Source organism: Oncorhynchus gorbuscha, unplaced genomic scaffold (genome assembly GCF_021184085.1).
Source record: "Oncorhynchus gorbuscha isolate QuinsamMale2020 ecotype Even-year unplaced genomic scaffold, OgorEven_v1.0 Un_scaffold_6388, whole genome shotgun sequence".
Taxonomy (NCBI): domain Eukaryota; kingdom Metazoa; phylum Chordata; class Actinopteri; order Salmoniformes; family Salmonidae; genus Oncorhynchus; species Oncorhynchus gorbuscha.
In genome coordinates this window covers 1,897-21,384 of record NW_025749993.1, presented here as the reverse complement: position 1 = coordinate 21,384, position 19,488 = coordinate 1,897, and the positions used below count along the sequence as shown (strand labels likewise).

At 43.8% G+C, this 19,488-nt stretch overlaps 1 protein-coding gene across 1 annotated transcript; it reads right to left on the bottom strand.

Moving 5' to 3' along the window:
• Positions 1–7,997: 7,997 nt before the first annotated feature.
• On the bottom strand, positions 7,998–19,135 carry LOC124029438 (the record flags this gene model as incomplete). The annotated part of the gene is made up of 6 exons (XM_046341144.1): positions 19,004–19,135; positions 18,192–18,235; positions 17,598–17,675; positions 14,432–14,628; positions 8,235–8,299; positions 7,998–8,104 (listed from the first exon to the last, which is right to left on the bottom strand). Coding segments are annotated over exons 1-6 (623 nt in total), but the record flags the coding sequence as incomplete, so codon positions are not given.
• Positions 19,136–19,488: the final 353 nt, after the last annotated feature.

Sequence of the window (19,488 nt, the reverse complement as noted above, 5' to 3'; positions counted from 1 at the left end):
CAGGGTATTACGGTAGAGGAGTCAATGGGAGGCTATATACAGGTAGCCACGGTACAGAGTCAATGTGGAGGCTATATACAGGGGGTACCGGTACAAAGTCAATGTGGAGGCTATATACAGGGTATTACGGTACAGAGTCAATGTAGAGGGTATATACAGGGTATTACGGTACAGAGTCAATGTGGAGGCTATATACAGGGTATTACGGTACAGAGTCAATGTGGAGGCTATATACAGGGGGTACCGGTACAAAGTCAATGTGGAGGCTATATACAGGGGTACCGGTACAAAGTCAATGTGGAGGCTATATACAGGGGGGCACCTGGTACAAAAGTCAATGTGGAGGCTATATACAGGGGGTACCGGCACAAAGTCAATGTGGAGGCTATATACAGGGGTACCGTACAAAGTCAATGTGGAGGCTATATACAGTGTTACGGTACAGAGTCAATGTGGAGGCTATATACAGGGTGTTACGGCACAGAGTCAATGTGGAGGCTATATACAGGGTATTATGGTACAGAGTCAATGTGGAGGCTATATACAGGGTGTTACGGTATAGAGTCAATGTGGAGGCTATATACAGGGTGTTACGGTACAGAGTCAATGTGGAGGCTATATACAGGGTGTTACGGTATAGAGTCAATGTGGAGGCTATATACAGGGTATTACGGTACAGAGTCAATGTGGAGGCTATATACAGGGTATTACGGTACAGAGTCAATGTGGAGGCTATATACAGGGGGTACCGGTACAAAGTCAATGTGGAGGCTATATACAGGGTGTTACAGTACAGAGTCAATGTGGAGGCTATATACAGGGTATTACGGTACAGAGTCAATGTGGAGGCTATATACAGGGTATTACGGTACAGAGTCAATGTGGAGGCTATATACAGGGTATTACGGTACAGAGTCAATGTGGAGGCTGTATACAGGGGGTACCGGTACAGAGTCAATGTGGAGGCTATATACGGGGTATTACGGTACAGAGTCAATGTGGAGGCTATATACAGGGGGTACCGGTACAGAGTCAATGTGGAGGCTATATACAGGGTGTTACAGTACAGAGTCAATGTGGAGGCTATATACAGGGTGTTACAGTACAGAGCCAATGTGGAGGCTATATACAGGGGGTACCGGTACAGATTCAATGTGGAGGCTATATACAGGGTGTTACAGTACAGAGCCAATGTGGAGGCTATATACAGGGGGTACCGGTACAGAGTCAATGTGGAGGCTATATACAGGGTGTACCGGTACAGAGTCAATGTGGAGGCTAGGGTAGCCTAGTGGTTAGAGTGTTGGACTAGTAACCGGAAGGTTGCAAGTTCAAACCCCTGAGCAGACAAGGTACAAATCTGTCGTTCTGCCCCTGAACAGGCACTTAACCCACTGTTCCTAGGCCGTCATTGAAAATAAGAATTTGTTCTTAACTGACTTGTCTAGTTAAATAAAGGTAAAATAAAATAAATAAAAATATACAGGGGGTACCAGTACAGAGTCAATGTGGAAGCTATATACAGGGTGTTACGGTACAGAGTCAATGTGGAGGCTATATACAGGGTGTTACGGTACAGAGTCAATGTGGAGGCTATATACAGGGTGTTACGGTACAGCGTAAATGTGGAGGCTATATACAGGGGGTACTGGTACAGAGTCAATGTGGAGGCTATATACAGGGTATTACGGTAGAGAGTCAATGTGGAGGCTATATACAGGGGGTACTGGTACAGAGTCAATGTGGAGGCTATATACAGGGGGTACCAGTACAGAGTCAATGTGGAGGCTATATACAGGGGGTACCAGTACAGAGTCAATGTGGAGGCTATATACAGGGGGTACTGGTACAGAGTCAATGTGCGGGTAGAAGCTGTTTATAGAATCCTCTTGGACATAGACTTGGTACCACTTGCCATGCGAGAACAGTCTATGACTAGGGTGGCTGTATTCTTTGACAATTTTTAGGGCCTTCCTCTGACACCGCCTGGTATAGAGGTCCTGCATAGCAGGAAGCTTGGCCCCAGTGATGTACCGGGCCGTACGTACTACCCTCTGTAGTGCCTTGCGGTCGAAGCCTGAGCAGTTGCCGTACCAGGCAGTGATGCAACCTGTCAGGATGCTCTCGATGGTGCAGCTGTAAAACCTTTTGAGGATCTGAGGACCCATGCCAAATCTTTTAAGTCTTGTGTTGTGGTGCTACCATGTTGTGTTGATGTCTTATGTCTCTCGTGTCGTGACGTGCGTTTTGTCCTAGATTTGTATTGTATTGTTTTATATTTAGTCCCAGCCCCCCGTCCCCATTGTTTTATATTTAATCCCAGCCCCCCGTCCCCATTGTTTTATATTTAATCCCAGCCCCCCGTCCCCATTGTTTTATATTTAATCCCAGCCCCCCGTCCCCATTGTTTTATATTTAATCCCAGCCCCCCGTCCCCATTGTTTTATATTTAATCCCAGCCCCCCGTCCCCATTGTTTTATATTTAATCCCAGCCCCCCGTCCCCATTGTTTTATATTTAATCCCAGCCCCCGTCCCCATTGTTTTATATTTAATCTCAGCCCCCGTCCCCATGGTTTTATATTTAATCCCAGCTCCCGTCCCCATTGTTTTATATTTAATCCCAGCCCCCGTCCCCATTGTTTTATATTTAATCCCAGCCCCCGTCCCCATTGTTTTATATTTAATCCCAGCCCCCGTCCCCATTGTTTTATATTTAATCCCAGCCCCCGTCCCCATTGTTTTATATTTAATCCCAGCCCCCCGTCCCCATGGTTTTATATTTAATCCCAGCCCCCGTCCCCATGGTTTTATATTTAATCCCAGCCCCCGTCCCCATGGTTTTATATTTAATCCCAGCCCCCGTCCCCATGGTTTTATATTTAATCCCAGCCCCCGTCCCCATTGTTTTATATTTAATCCCAGCCCCCGTCCCCATTGTTTTATATTTAATCCCAGCCCCCGTCCCCATTGTTTTATATTTAATCCCAGCCCCCGTCCCCATTGTTTTATATTTAATCCCAGCCCCCCGTCCCCATGGTTTTATATTTAATCCCAGCCCCCGTCCCCATGGTTTTATATTTAATCCCAGCCCCCGTCCCCATGGTTTTATATTTAATCCCAGCCCCGTCCCCATGGTTTTATATTTAGTCCCAGCCCCCGTCCCCATTGTTTTATATTTAATCCCAGCCCCCCGTCCCCATTGTTTTATATTTAATCCCAGCTCCCGTCCCCATGGTTTTATATTTAATCCCAGCCCCCGTCCCCATGGTTTTATATTTAATCCCAGCCCCCGTCCCCATTGTTTTATATTTAATCCCAGCCCCCGTCCCCATTGTTTTATATTTAATCCCAGCCCCCCGTCCCCATTGTTTTATATTTAATCCCAGCCCCCCGTCCCCATTGTTTTATATTTAATCCCAGCCCCCCGTCCCCACAGGAGGCCTTTTTGCCTTTTGGTAGGCCATCATTTTAAATAAGAATTTGTTCTTAACCGACTTGTCTAGTTGAATAAATCACAAAGAAATGCTCATAATTTCATATAGGCTAGATGTCGTACTAAACATAATTTCATATAGGATATAGCATATCAACACTCTAAATAGGTCAGGAGACAGACAGGAAGTCTAAGAAGGATTAATGATTGAGGCTATATTATGTTTTATTATAGGAAGTCTAAGAAGGATTAATGATTGAGGCTATATTATGTTTTATTATAGGAAGTCTAAGAAGGATTAATGATTGAGGCTATATTATGTTTTATTATAGGAAGTCTAAGAAGGATTAATGATTGAGGCTATATTATGTTTTATTATAGGAAGTCTAAGAAGGATTAATGATTTAGGCTATATTATGTTTTATTATAGGAAGTCTAAGAAGGATTAATGATTTAGGCTATATTATGTTTTATTATAGGAAGTCTAAGAAGGATTAATGATTTAGGCTATATTATGTTTTATTATAGGAAGTCTAAGAAGGATTAATGATTGAGGCTATATTATGTTTTATTATAGGGAAGTCTAAGAAGGATTAATGATTTAGGCTATATTATGTTTTATTATAGGAAGTCTAAGAAGGATTAATGATTTAGGCTATATTATGTTTTATTATAGGAAGTCTAAGAAGGATTAATGATTTAAAATATATTATGTTTTATTATAGGAAGTCTAAGAAGGATTAATGATTTCGGCTATATTATGTTTTATTATAGGGAAGTCTAAGAAGGATTAATGATTTAGGCTATATTATGTTTTATTATAGGAAGTCTAAGAAGGATTAATGATTGAGGCTATATTATGTTTTATTATAGGAAGTCTAAGAAGGATTAATGATTGAGGCTATATTATGTTTTATTATAGGAAGTCTAAGAAGGATTAATGATTTAGGCTATATTATGTTTTATTATAGGAAGTCTAAGAAGGATTAATGATTTAGGCTATATTATGTTTTATTATAGGAAGTCTAAGAAGGATTAATGATTTAGGCTATATTATGTTTTATTATAGGAAGTCTAAGAAGGATTAATGATTGAGGCTATATTATGTTTTATTATAGGAAGTCTAAGAAGGATTAATGATTGAGGCTATATTATGTTTTATTATAGGAAGTCTAAGAAGGATTAATGATTGAGGCTATATTATGTTTTATTATAGGAAGTCTAAGAAGGATTAATGATTTAGGCTATATTATGTTTTATTATAGGAAGTCTAAGAAGGATTAATGATTTAGGCTATATTATGTTTTATTATAGGAAGTCTAAGAAGGATTAATGATTTAGGCTATATTATGTTTTATTATAGGAAGTCTAAGAAGGATTAATGATTGAGGCTATATTATGTTTTATTATAGGAAGTCTAAGAAGGATTAATGATTGAGGCTATATTATGTTTTATTATAGGAAGTCTAAGAAGGATTAATGATTTAGGCTATATTATGTTTTATTATAGGAAGTCTAAGAAGGATTAATGATTTAGGCTATATTATGTTTTATTATAGGAAGTCTAAGAAGGATTAATGATTGAGGCTATATTATGTTTTATTATAGGAAGTCTAAGAAGGATTAATGATTGAGGCTATATTATGTTTTATTATAGGAAGTCTAAGAAGGATTAATGATTGAGGCTATATTATGTTTTATTATAGGAAGTCTAAGAAGGATTAATGATTGAGGCTATATTATGTTTTATTATAGGAAGTCTAAGAAGGATTAATGATTTAGGCTATATTATGTTTTATTATAGGAAGTCTAAGAAGGATTAATGATTTAGGCTATATTATGTTTTATTATAGGAAGTCTAAGAAGGATTAATGATTTAGGCTATATTATGTTTTATTATAGGAAGTCTAAGAAGGATTAATGATTTAGGCTATATTATGTTTTATTATAGGAAGTCTAAGAAGGATTAATGATTTAGGCTATATTATGTTTTATTATAGGAAGTCTAAGAAGGATTAATGATTTAGGCTATATTATGTTTTATTATAGGAAGTCTAAGAAGGATTAATGATTTAGGCTATATTATGTTTTATTATAGGAAGTCTAAGAAGGATTAATGATTGAGGCTATATTATGTTTTATTATAGGAAGTCTAAGAAGGATTAATGATTTAGGCTATATTATGTTTTATTATAGGAAGTCTAAGAAGGATTAATGATTTAGGCTATATTATGTTTTATTATAGGAAGTCTAAGAAGGATTAATGATTGAGGCTATATTATGTTTTATTATAGGAAGTCTAAGAAGGATTAATGATTTAGGCTATATTATGTTTTATTATAGGAAGTCTAAGAAGGATTAATGATTGAGGCTATATTATGTTTTATTATAGGAAGTCTAAGAAGGATTAATGATTGAGGCTATATTATGTTTTATTATAGGAAGTCTAAGAAGGATTAATGATTGAGGCTATATTATGTTTTATTATAGGAAGTCTAAGAAGGATTAATGATTGAGGCTATATTATGTTTTATTATAGGAAGTCTAAGAAGGATTAATGATTTAGGCTATATTATGTTTTCTTATAGGAAGTCTAAGAAGGATTAATGATTGAGGCTATATTATGTTTTATTATAGGAAGTCTAAGAAGGATTAATGATTGAGGCTATATTATGTTTTATTATAGGAAGTCTAAGAAGGATTAATGATTTAGGCTATATTATGTTTTATTATAGGAAGTCTAAGAAGGATTAATGATTTAGGCTATATTATGTTTTATTATAGGAAGTCTAAGAAGGATTAATGATTGAGGCTATATTATGTTTTATTATAGGAAGTCTAAGAAGGATTAATGATTTAGGCTATATTATGTTTTATTATAGGAAGTCTAAGAAGGATTAATGATTGAGGCTATATTATGTTTTTATTATAGGAAGTCTAAGAAGGATTAATGATTTAGGCTATATTATGTTTTATTATAGGAAGTCTAAGAAGGATTAATGATTGAGGCTATATTATGTTTTATTATAGGAAGTCTAAGAAGGATTAATGATTTAGGCTATATTATGTTTTATTATAGGAAGTCTAAGAAGGATTAATGATTTAGGCTATATTATGTTTTATTATAGGAAGTCTAAGAAGGATTAATGATTTAGGCTATATTATGTTTTATTATAGGAAGTCTAAGAAGGATTAATGATTGAGGCTATATTATGTTTTATTATAGGAAGTCTAAGAAGGATTAATGATTTAGGCTATATTATGTTTTATTATAGGAAGTCTAAGAAGGATTAATGATTGAGGCTATATTATGTTTTATTATAGGAAGTCTAAGAAGGATTAATGATTTAGGCTATATTATGTTTTATTATAGGAAGTCTAAGAAGGATTAATGATTGAGGCTATATTATGTTTTATTATAGGAAGTCTAAGAAGGATTAATGATTTAGGCTATATTATGTTTTATTATAGGAAGTCTAAGAAGGATTAATGATTTAGGCTATATTATGTTTTATTATAGGAAGTCTAAGAAGGATTAATGATTGAGGCTATATTATGTTTTATTATAGGAAGTCTAAGAAGGATTAATGATTGAGGCTATATTATGTTTTATTATAGGAAGTCTAAGAAGGATTACTGATTGAGGCTATATTATGTTTTATTATAGGAAGTCTAAGAAGGATTAATGATTGAGGCTATATTATGTTTTATTATAGGAAGTCTAAGAAGGATTAATGATTGAGGCTATATTCTGTTTTATTATAGGAAGTCTAAGAAGGATTAATGATTGAGGCTATATTATGTTTTATTATAGGAAGTCTAAGAAGGATTAATGATTTAGGCTATATTATGTTTTATTATAGGAAGTCTAAGAAGGATTAATGATTGAGGCTATATTATGTTTTATTATAGGAAGTCTAAGAAGGATTAATGATTGAGGCTATATTATGTTTTATTATAGGAAGTCTAAGAAGGATTAATGATTGAGGCTATATTATTATTTAAATGATTTCAAGGCTTTAGCCTACAAATAAATACATGTGAAGCAATGAGCTTAATAAGCCAATAAGTTGACGGGGCCATAAAGAGCATTTTAACATTTCGTATTAATTAAATCATTATGGTCTATAAATTGCACATACAGGCTGTGGCTTACTTAGAATGAAAAACATGTTTTTTTTTTTTTTTTTTTGTTGTTAAATGCCAGGCGTTGTGAGATCTCTGCAATGTAGTTTGGACCTTCATGTGCTACCGTTTGATTATGTGCTCTGCTAGCGATGTGCTAATTATGCGCCATAGGTTTGTATTGGACTGGATGCTAACGCTAACTTTTAGATGACGCTCTCCGCTAGCAGTGTGCTAATTATGCGCCATAGGTTTGTATTGGACTGGATGCTAACGCTAACTTTTAGATGACGCTCTCCGCTAGCAGTGTGCTAATTAAGTGCCAAGGGTTTGTTTTGTGTATTGGATGCTAACACTAACTGTTAGATGAAGCTATTCGCTAGCAGTGAGCTAATTAAGTGCCATAGGTTTGTATGGGACTGGATGCTAACGCTAACCGTTTGATGATGCTCTCTGCGGTGCGTCTGGCCTTCTCGGTGGCTCTGGGGCCCCCTACTGGACAAACTGCTGTAGCCCTGTACCCATCCATGTAGGTGGCACACACCTAGGGGGGGGGGGAAGAAATACATTTCGTTCATTGATTTAAATGAGAATGAAGAGATTTGACTCGTATAATATCAACAGGACAGACTTCTGTGGCTCTGAAACTGGGGATGATTACTGGGTAGTGTTACCTTGTAGTCATTGGACGGAGCAAAACCTCTGGCCCCGGTCACTTTGACAGCCCCTCCCTCCACTCCTGAAGACAGACAGAGACATCAGACAAATAGTCTCTCCCTCCCTCCCTCCCTCCATATTTTCAACCCTAATTGTATCCCATTTAACTCCCTCCTCCAACTGTTAACAGGGGACTCCATCTGTCTGTCTGTTAACAGGAGACTCCATCTGTCTGTCTGTTAACAGGGGACTCCATCTGTCTGTCTGTTAACAGGGGACTCCAGCTGTCTGTCTGTTAACAGGGGACTCCATCTGTCTGTCTGTCTGTTAACAGGGGACTCCATCTGTCTGTCTGTCTGTTAACAGGGGACTCCATCTGTCTGTCTGTTAACAGGAGACTCCATCTGTCTGTCTGTCTGTTAACAGGGGACTCCATCTGTCTGTCTGTCTGTTAACAGGGGACTCCATCTGTCTGTCTGTCTGTTAACAGGGGACTCCATCTGTCTGTCTGTTAACAGGGGACTCCATCTGTCTGTCTGTTAACAGGGGACTCCATCTGTCTGTCTGTTAACAGGGGACTCCATCTGTCTGTCTGTTAACAGGGGACTCCATCTGTCTGTCTGTCTGTTAACAGGGGACTCCAGCTGTCTGTCTGTCTGTTAACAGGGGACTCCAGCTGTCTGTCTGTCTGTTAACAGGGGACTCCAGCTGTCTGTCTGTTAACAGGGGACTCCAGCTGTCTGTCTGTTAACAGGGGACTCCAGCTGTCTGTCTGTTAACAGGGGACTCCAGCTGTCTGTCTGTTAACAGGGGACTCCAGCTGTCTGTCTGTTAACAGGGGACTCCAGCTGTCTGTCTGTTAACAGGGGACTCCAGCTGTCTGTCTGTCTGTTAACAGGAGACTCCATCTGTCTGTCTGTCTGTTAACAGGGGACTCCATCTGTCTGTCTGTCTGTTAACAGGGGACTCCAGCTGTCTGTCTGTCTGTTAACAGGGGACTCCAGCTGTCTGTCTGTCTGTTAACAGGGGGCTCCAGCTGTCTGTCTGTTAACAGGGGACTCCAGCTGTCTGTCTGTTAACAGGGGACTCCATCTGTCTGTCTGTCTGTTAACAGGAGACTCCATCTGTCTGTCTGTCTGTTAACAGGAGACTCCATCTGTCTGTCTGTCTGTTAACAGGAGACTCCATCTGTCTGTCTGTCTGTTAACAGGGGACTCCATCTGTCTGTCTGTCTGTTAACAGGGGACTCCATCTGTCTGTCTATCTGTTAACAGGGGACTCCAGCTGTCTGTCTGTTAACAGGGGACTCCAGCTGTCTGTCTGTTAACAGGGGACTCCAGCTGTCTGTCTGTTAACAGGGGACTCCAGCTGTCTGTCTGTTAACAGGGGACTCCAGCTGTCTGTCTGTCTGTTAACAGGAGACTCCATCTGTCTGTCTGTCTGTTAACAGGGGACTCCATCTGTCTGTCTGTCTGTTAACAGGGGACTCCAGCTGTCTGTCTGTCTGTTAACAGGGGACTCCAGCTGTCTGTCTGTTAACAGGGGACTCCAGCTGTCTGTCTGTTAACAGGGGACTCCAGCTGTCTGTCTGTTAACAGGGGACTCCAGCTGTCTGTCTGTTAACAGGGGACTCCATCTGTCTGTCTGTCTGTTAACAGGAGACTCCATCTGTCTGTCTGTCTGTTAACAGGAGACTCCATCTGTCTGTCTGTCTGTTAACAGGGGACTCCATCTGTCTGTCTGTCTGTTAACAGGGGACTCCATCTGTCTGTCTGTTAACAGGAGACTCCATCTGTCTGTCTGTCTGTTAACAGGGGACTCCATCTGTCTGTCTGTCTGTTAACAGGGGACTCCATCTGTCTGTCTGTCTGTTAACAGGGGACTCCATCTGTCTGTCTGTCTGTTAACAGGGGACTCCATCTGTCTGTCTGTTAACAGGGGACTCCATCTGTCTGTCTGTTAACAGGGGACTCCATCTGTCTGTCTGTTAACAGGGGACTCCATCTGTCTGTCTGTTAACAGGGGACTCCATCTGTCTGTCTGTTAACAGGGGACTCCATCTGTCTGTCTGTTAACAGGGGACTCCATCTGTCTGTCTGTCTGTTAACAGGGGACTCCAGCTGTCTGTCTGTCTGTTAACAGGGGACTCCAGCTGTCTGTCTGTTAACAGGGGACTCCAGCTGTCTGTCTGTTAACAGGGGACTCCAGCTGTCTGTCTGTCTGTTAACAGGAGACTCCATCTGTCTGTCTGTCTGTTAACAGGGGACTCCAGCTGTCTGTCTGTTAACAGGGGACTCCAGCTGTCTGTCTGTTAACAGGGGACTCCAGCTGTCTGTCTGTCTGTTAACAGGGGACTCCAGCTGTCTGTCTGTTAACAGGGGACTCCAGCTGTCTGTCTGTTAACAGGGGACTCCAGCTGTCTGTCTGTTAACAGGGGACTCCAGCTGTCTGTCTGTTAACAGGGGACTCCAGCTGTCTGTCTGTTAACAGGGGACTCCAGCTGTCTGTCTGTTAACAGGGGACTCCAGCTGTCTGTCTGTTAACAGGGGACTCCAGCTGTCTGTCTGTTAACAGGGGACTCCAGCTGTCTGTCTGTTAACAGGGGACTCCAGCTGTCTGTCTGTTAACAGGGGACTCCAGCTGTCTGTCTGTTAACAGGGGACTCCAGCTGTCTGTCTGTTAACAGGGGACTCCAGCTGTCTGTCTGTTAACAGGGGACTCCAGCTGTCTGTCTGTTAACAGGGGACTCCAGCTGTCTGTCTGTCTGTTAACAGGAGACTCCATCTGTCTGTCTGTCTGTTAACAGGGGACTCCATCTGTCTGTCTGTCTGTTAACAGGGGACTCCAGCTGTCTGTCTGTCTGTTAACAGGGGACTCCAGCTGTCTGTCTGTCTGTTAACAGGGGACTCCAGCTGTCTGTCTGTTAACAGGGGACTCCAGCTGTCTGTCTGTTAACAGGGGACTCCAGCTGTCTGTCTGTTAACAGGGGACTCCAGCTGTCTGTCTGTTAACAGGGGACTCCAGCTGTCTGTCTGTCTGTTAACAGGAGACTCCATCTGTCTGTCTGTCTGTTAACAGGGGACTCCATCTGTCTGTCTGTCTGTTAACAGGGGACTCCAGCTGTCTGTCTGTCTGTTAACAGGGGACTCCAGCTGTCTGTCTGTTAACAGGGGACTCCATCTGTCTGTCTGTCTGTTAACAGGGGACTCCAGCTGTCTGTCTGTTAACAGGGGACTCCAGCTGTCTGTCTGTTAACAGGGGACTCCAGCTGTCTGTCTGTTAACAGGGGACTCCAGCTGTCTGTCTGTTAACAGGGGACTCCAGCTGTCTGTCTGTTAACAGGGACTCCAGCTGTCTGTCTGTTAACAGGGGACTCCAGCTGTCTGTCTGTTAACAGGGGACTCCATCTGTCTGTCTGTTAACAGGGGACTCCATCTGTCTGTCTGTTAACAGGGGACTCCATCTGTCTGTCTGTTAACAGGGGACTCCAGCTGTCTGTCTGTTAACAGGGGACTCCAGCTGTCTGTCTGTTAACAGGGGACTCCATCTGTCTGTCTGTTAACAGGGGACTCCATCTGTCTGTCTGTTAACAGGGGACTCCATCTGTCTGTCTGTTAACAGGGGACTCCAGCTGTCTGTCTGTTAACAGGGGACTCCATCTGTCTGTCTGTTAACAGGGGACTCCAGCTGTCTGTCTGTTAACAGGGGACTCCATCTGTCTGTCTGTCTGTTAACAGGGGACTCCATCTGTCTGTCTGTCTGTTAACAGGGGACTCCATCTGTCTGTCTGTCTGTTAACAGGGGACTCCAGCTGTCTGTCTGTTAACAGGGGACTCCAGCTGTCTGTCTGTTAACAGGGGACTCCATCTGTCTGTCTGTATGTTAACAGGGGACTCCAGCTGTCTGTCTGTTAACAGGGGACTCCAGCTGTCTGTCTGTTAACAGGGGACTCCATCTGTCTGTCTGTTAACAGGGGACTCCATCTGTCTGTCTGTTAACAGGGGACTCCATCTGTCTGTCTGTTAACAGGGGACTCCATCTGTCTGTCTGTCTGTTAACAGGGGACTCCATCTGTCTGTCTGTCTGTTAACAGGGGACTCCACCTGTCTGTCTGTTAACAGGGGACTCCAGCTGTCTGTCTGTTAACAGGGGACTCCATCTGTCTGTCTGTCTGTCTGTTAACAGGGGACTCCATCTGTCTGTCTGTCTGTTAACAGGGGACTCCAGCTGTCTGTCTGTTAACAGGGGACTCCAGCTGTCTGTCTGTTAACAGGGGACTCCAGCTGTCTGTCTGTTAACAGGGGACTCCAGCTGTCTGTCTGTTAACAGGGGACTCCAGCTGTCTGTCTGTTAACAGGGGACTCCATCTGTCTGTCTGTTAACAGGGGACTCCATCTGTCTGTCTGTTAACAGGGGACTCCATCTGTCTGTCTGTTAACAGGGGACTCCATCTGTCTGTCTGTTAACAGGGGACTCCATCTGTCTGTCTGTTAACAGGGGACTCCATCTGTCTGTCTGTTAACAGGGGACTCCAGCTGTCTGTCTGTTAACAGGGGACTCCAGCTGTCTGTCTGTTAACAGGGGACTCCAGCTGTCTGTCTGTTAACAGGGGACTCCAGCTGTCTGTCTGTTAACAGGGGACTCCAGCTGTCTGTCTGTTAACAGGGGACTCCAGCTGTCTGTCTGTTAACAGGGGACTCCAGCTGTCTGTCTGTTAACAGGGGACTCCATCTGTCTGTCTGTTAACAGGGGACTCCAGCTGTCTGTCTGTTAACAGGGGACTCCATCTGTCTGTCTGTTAACAGGGGACTCCATCTGTCTGTCTGTCTGTTAACAGGAGACTCCATCTGTCTGTCTGTCTGTTAACAGGGGACTCCATCTGTCTGTCTGTTAACAGGAGACTCCATCTGTCTGTCTGTTAACAGGAGACTCCATCTGTCTGTCTGTCTGTTAACAGGGGACTCCAGCTGTCTGTCTGTTAACAGGGGACTCCATCTGTCTGTCTGTTAACAGGAGACTCCATCTGTCTGTCTGTTAACAGGAGACTCCATCTGTCTGTCTGTTAACAGGGGACTCCATCTGTCTGTCTGTCTGTTAACAGGGGACTCCATCTGTCTGTCTGTCTGTTAACAGGGGACTCCAGCTGTCTGTCTGTTAACAGGGGACTCCAGCTGTCTGTCTGTTAACAGGGGACTCCATCTGTCTGTCTGTTAACAGGGGACTCCAGCTGTCTGTCTGTTAACAGGGGACTCCATCTGTCTGTCTGTTAACAGGGGACTCCATCTGTCTGTCTGTTAACAGGGGACTCCATCTGTCTGTCTGTTAACAGGAGACTCCAGCTGTCTGTCTGTTAACAGGGGACTCCATCTGTCTGTCTGTTAACAGGGGACTCCATCTGTCTGTCTGTTAACAGGGGACTCCAGCTGTCTGTCTGTTAACAGGGGACTCCAGCTGTCTGTCTGTCTGTTAACAGGGGACTCCAGCTGTCTGTCTGTCTGTTAACAGGGGACTCCAGCTGTCTGTCTGTTAACAGGGGACTCCAGCTGTCTGTCTGTCTGTTCAGATGTTCATCAGAGGTTGAGCTGAGGACAGTGAGTCAGTTCAGAAAGGGTTTCGTTTGGATTCAGACTATGGTTCAACTAAGGTTCAGATGTGACTCATTCCAGATGTGACTGTTTAGGGTTTATTGTAGGGACACAGGGTTCACCCTCTAGTCCACGTTAGGGTTGTCCTCCACTAGCTTTCTACCTGATACTGCTCTAGAGGAGATCTGCATGGAGGAATGGGCCAAAATAACAGCAACAGTGTGTGAAAACCTTGTGAAGACTTATAGAAAACGTTTGACCTCTGTCATTGCCAACAAAGGGTATATAACAAAGTATTGAGAAACTTTTGTTATTGACCAAATACTTATTTTCCACCATAATTTGCAAATGAATTCATTAAAAATCCTACAATGGGATTTTCTGGATTTTTTAAAATCATTTTATCTGTCATAGTTGAAGTGTACCTATGATGAAAATTACAGGCCTCTCTCATCTTTTTAAGTGGGAGAACTTGCACAATTAGTGGCTGACTAAATACTTTTTTGCCCCACTGTGTGTGTGTGTGTGTGTGTGTGTGTGTGTGTGTGTGTGTGTGTGTGTGTGTGTGTGTGTGTGTGTGTGTGTGTGTGTGTGTGTGTGTGTGTGTGTGTGTGTGTGTGTGTGTGTACCTGCTACTTCAGTGATGTTGACGTTAGAGAAATCACAGGTGGCGTCAGGAAGCAGGTATTTCTGCGGGTCACCGATCTCGTACACCAGTTGCTCGGCAACCGTCCCGAACGACACCAATCCGCCTGTTTTGGGCGGCTTGGAGAGAATGAAGGAACCATCAGCTGAACACTCCACCACTGGGAATCCCATGTTATCCCTGGGAGGGATGGAGAGAGAGAGAGGGAGAGAGAGAGAGAGAGGGAGGGAGGGAGGGAGGGAGAGAGGGGAGGGAGAGAGAGAGAGGGAGGGAGGGAGAGAGAGAGAGAGAGAGAGAGAGAGAGAGAGGGAGGGAGGGAGGGAGGGAGGGAGGGAGGGAGGGAGGGAGGGAGGGAGGGAGGGAGGGAGGGAGGGAGGGAGGGAGGGAGGGAGGGAGGGAGGGAGGGAGGGAGGGAGGGAGGGAGGGAGGGAGTCAGTCAGAGTAGTAGTAGATTTGGTAGTAGTAGTAGTAGTAGTAGTAGTAGTAGTAGTAGTAGTATTGGTAGTAGTAGTAGTAGATTTGGTAGTATTGGTAGTAGTAGTAGTAGTAGTAGTGGTAGTAGTAGTAGTAGTAGTAGTAGTAGTAGATTTGGTAGTAGTAGTAGTAGTAGTAGTAGTAGATTTGGTAGTAGTAGTAGTAGTAGTAGTAGTATTGGTAGTAGTAGTAGTAGTATTGGTAGTAGTAGTAGTAGTAGTATTGGTGGTAGTAGTAGTAGCAGTATTGGTGGTAGTAGTAGTAGTAGTAGTATTGGTGGTAGTAGTAGTAGTAGTGGTGGTAGTAGTAGTAGTAGCAGTATTGGTGGTAGTAGTAGTATTGGTGGTAGTAGTAGGAGGGAGGGAGGGAGGGAGGGAGGGAGGGAGGGAGGGAGGGAGGGAGGGAGGGAGGGAGGGAGGGAGGGAGGGAGGGAGGGAGGGAGGGAGGGAGGGAGGGAGGGAGGGAGGGAGAGAGAGAGAGAGAGAGAGAGAGGGAGGGAGGGAGGAGGGAGGGAGGGAGGGAGGGAGGGAGGGAGGGGAGGGAGGGAGGGAGGGAGGGAGGGAGGGAGGGAGGGAGGGAGGGAGGGAGGAGGGAGGGAGGGAGGGAGGGAGGGAGGGAGGGAGTCAGTCAGAGTAGTAGTAGATTTGGTAGTAGTAGTAGTAGTAGTAGTAGTAGTAGTAGTAGTATTGGTAGTAGTAGTAGTAGATTTGGTAGTATTGGTAGTAGTAGTAGTAGTAGTAGTGGTAGTAGTAGTAGTAGTAGTAGTAGTAGTAGATTTGGTAGTAGTAGTAGTAGTAGTAGTAGTAGATTTGGTAGTAGTAGTAGTAGTAGTAGTAGTATTGGTAGTAGTAGTAGTAGTATTGGTAGTAGTAGTAGTAGTAGTATTGGTGGTAGTAGTAGTAGCAGTATTGGTGGTAGTGGTGGTAGTAGTAGTATTGGTGGTAGTAGTAGTAGTAGTGGTGGTAGTAGTAGTATTGGTGGTAGTAGCAGTATTGGTGGTAGTAGTAGGAGGGAGGGAGGGAGGAGGGAGGGGAGGAGGAGAGAGAGAGGGAGAGAGAGGGAGGGAGGGAGGGAGGGAGGGAGGGAGGGAGGGAGGGAGGGAGGGAGGGAGGGAGGGAGGGAGGGAGGGAGGGAGGGAGGGAGGGAGGGAGGGAGGGAGGGAGGGAGGGAGGGAGGGAGGGAGGGAGGAGGGAGGAGTCAGTCAGAGTAGTAGTAGATTTGGTAGTAGTAGTAGTAGTAGTAGTAGTAGTAGTAGTAGTAGTAGTAGTAGTAGTAGTATTGGTAGTAGTAGTAGATTTGGTGGTAGTAGTAGTAGTAGTTGTAGTGGCAGTAGCAGTAGTAGTAGTAGTAGTAGCAGTAGTAGTAGTAGTAGTAGTATTGGTAGTAGCAGTACTGGCAGTAGCAGTAGCAGCAGCAGTATTGGTGGTAGCAGCAGCAGCAGCAGTATTGGTGGCAGTAGTAGTAGTAGCAGCAGTATTGGCGGCAGCAGCAGCAGCAGCAGCAGCAGCAGTAGTATTGGTGGTAGTAGTAGTAGTAGTATTGGTGGTAGTAGTATTGGTAGTAGTAGTAGTGGTATTAGTATTGGTAGTAGTGGTAATAGTATAGGTATTGGTAGTAGTAATAGTAGTATTGGTGGTAGTAGTAGTAGTAGTAATAGTAGTGGTAGGAATAGTAGTAGTAGTAGTGGTAGTAGTATTGGTGGTAGTAGTAATAGTAGTATTGGTAGTAGTAGTAATAGTAGTATTGGTGGCAGTAGTAATAGTAGTGGTAGTAGTAGTAGTAGTAGTAGTTGTAGCAGTAGCACAAGGCAGCAGCAGTACTGGCACAGTAGCAGCAATAGCAGTACTGGCAGCAGTAGTAGCAATAGTAATAGCAGTAGTACTGGCAGCAGCACAATACAGTATTGGCAGTAGTAGTAGCAGTAGCAGTAGCTGTAGCAGTAGTATTGGCAGTAGTAGTAGTATTGGTAATAGTAGTAGCAATAGTAGCATTGGTGGCAGTAGTAATAGTAGCTGCAGTAGTAGTAGCATTGGTAGTGTAGCAGCAATTGGCAGCAGCAGCAAACATTAGCGGTAGTAGTATTGGTAGCAGTAGCAGTATTAGCGGTAGTAGTATTGATAGCAGTAGTAGTATTGTAGCCGTAGTAGCAGTGGCAGTAGTAGTATTGGTAGCAGTGGCAGTAGTAGTATTGGTAGCAGTAGTAGTATTGGTAGCAGTAGTAGCATTGGTAGCAGTAGTAGCATTGGTAGCAGTAGTAGCATTGGTAGCAGTAGTAGCATTGGTAGCAGTAGTAGCATTGGTAGCAGTAGTAGCATTGGTAGCAGTAGTAGTATTGTTAGCAGTAGTAGTATTGGTAGCAGTATTGGTAGCAGTAGTAGCATTGGTAGCTGTAGTAGCATTGGTAGCAGTAGTAGCATTGGTAGTATTGGTAGCAGTAGTAGTATTGGTAGCAGTAGTAGCATTGTTAACAGTAGTAGCATTGGTAACAGTAGTAGCATTGGAAGCAGTAGTAGCATTGGAAGCAGTAGTAGTATTGGTTGCAGTAGTAGTAACAGTATTATATTCAACGGTAAGAGGTAAGAAAGATAAGACATTACTGTATAATATTGTTCTCTCATAAGAGGTAGTAGATGGAGCTAGCATTGGGACAGGAAATAACTGTATGATGTCCTCACCAGTCGGGTACTGTGTGCCAGTCCGTGAATATGCCGCCTGTTGCCTGGGCACCACACTCTATGAGATGGCCTGCAAGACTGAGAGAGGGAGCAAGGTTTAAAGATCACTTAAACGACTGTATTCTGGAACGGCTCATGCCTCATAGTAACCTTCCCTGTGCTCATGCCTCACAGTAACCTTCCCTGTGCTCATGCCTCATAGTAACCTTCCCTGTGCTCATGCCTCACAGTAACCTTCCCTGTGCTCATGCCTCACAGTAACCTTCCCTGTGCTCATGCCTCACAGTAACCTTCCCTGTTCTCATGCCTCATAGTAACCTTCCCTGTGCTCATGCCTCATAGTAACCTTCCCTGTTCTCATGCCTCACAGTAACCTTCCCTGTGCTCATGCCTCACAGTAACCTTCACTGTTCTCATGCCTCACAGTAACCTTCCCTGTGCTCATGCCTCACAGTAACCTTCCCTGTGCTCATGCCTCACAGTAACCTTCCCTGTTCTCATGCCTCATAGTAACCTTCCCTGTTCTCATGCCTCATAGTAACCTTCACTGTTCTCATGCAAGGAAACAAACAAAATATCAAAGTGTGTTTTTACCTCCCAGCTGCCAACAGGTCATAGTTGTTTTGCTTCCACCCAAACTGTCAGAAAGATAACACAATACAACCCATCACATCACATCCCAACCCATCACATCACATCCCAACCCATCACAACCCATCACATCCCAAACCATCACATCCCAAACCATCACATCACATCCCAACCCATCCCATCCCAACCCATCACATCACATCCCAACCCATCCCAACCCAACCCATCCCATCCCATCCCAACCCATCCCATCCCAACCCATCCCATCCCATCCCATCCCATCACATCCCAACCCATCACATCCCAACCCATCACATCCCAACCCATCCCATCCCATCACATCCCATCCCAACCCATCACATCCCAACCCATCCCAACCCATCCCATCACATCCCATCCCAAACCATCACATCCCAAACCATCACATCCCAAACCATCACATCACATTCCAACCCATTACATCCCAACCCATTACATCCCATCCCATCCCAACCCATCCCATCCCAACCCATCCCATCCCAACCCATCCCATCCCAACCCAACCCATCACTCACTCACACACACATGCCACACACACACACACACACATGCCACACACACACTCACACATGCCACACACTCACTCACACATGTCACACACTCACTCACACATGCCTCACACATGCCTCACACATGCCTCACACACACACACACACACACACACACACACACACACACACACACACACACACACACACACACACACACACACACACACACACACACACACACACACACACACACACACACACACACACACACACACAGTAACCTACAGAGTGCATAAGAGGTCCTAGGGCGACAGCACTGTCCACACATCTCCCTGTGACTACAATGTCAGCCCCCAGGTCTAGACACCTCTGGATGGGCACTGCACTGTGGAGAGAGGGGAAGAGGGGGTACGCCATGAGTACACAGTGGCAGAATACCTGACTGGCCCTAAATTAAAGAAAGCATTGACTATGTACAGATTCAGTGAGCATAGCCTTGCTATTGAGAAAAGCCGCCTTAGGCAGACTTGGCTCTCAGAGAAGACAGGCTATGTGCACACTGCCCACAAAATGAGGTGGAAACTGAGCTGCATTTCCTAACCTCCTGCCCAATGTATGACCATATTAGAGAGACATATTTCCCCTCAGATTACACAGACCCACAAAGATTTTGACAACAAATCCAATGTTGATAAACTACCATATCTATTGGGTGAAATTCCACAGTGTGCCATCACAGCAGCAAGATGTGTGACCTGTTGCCACAAGAA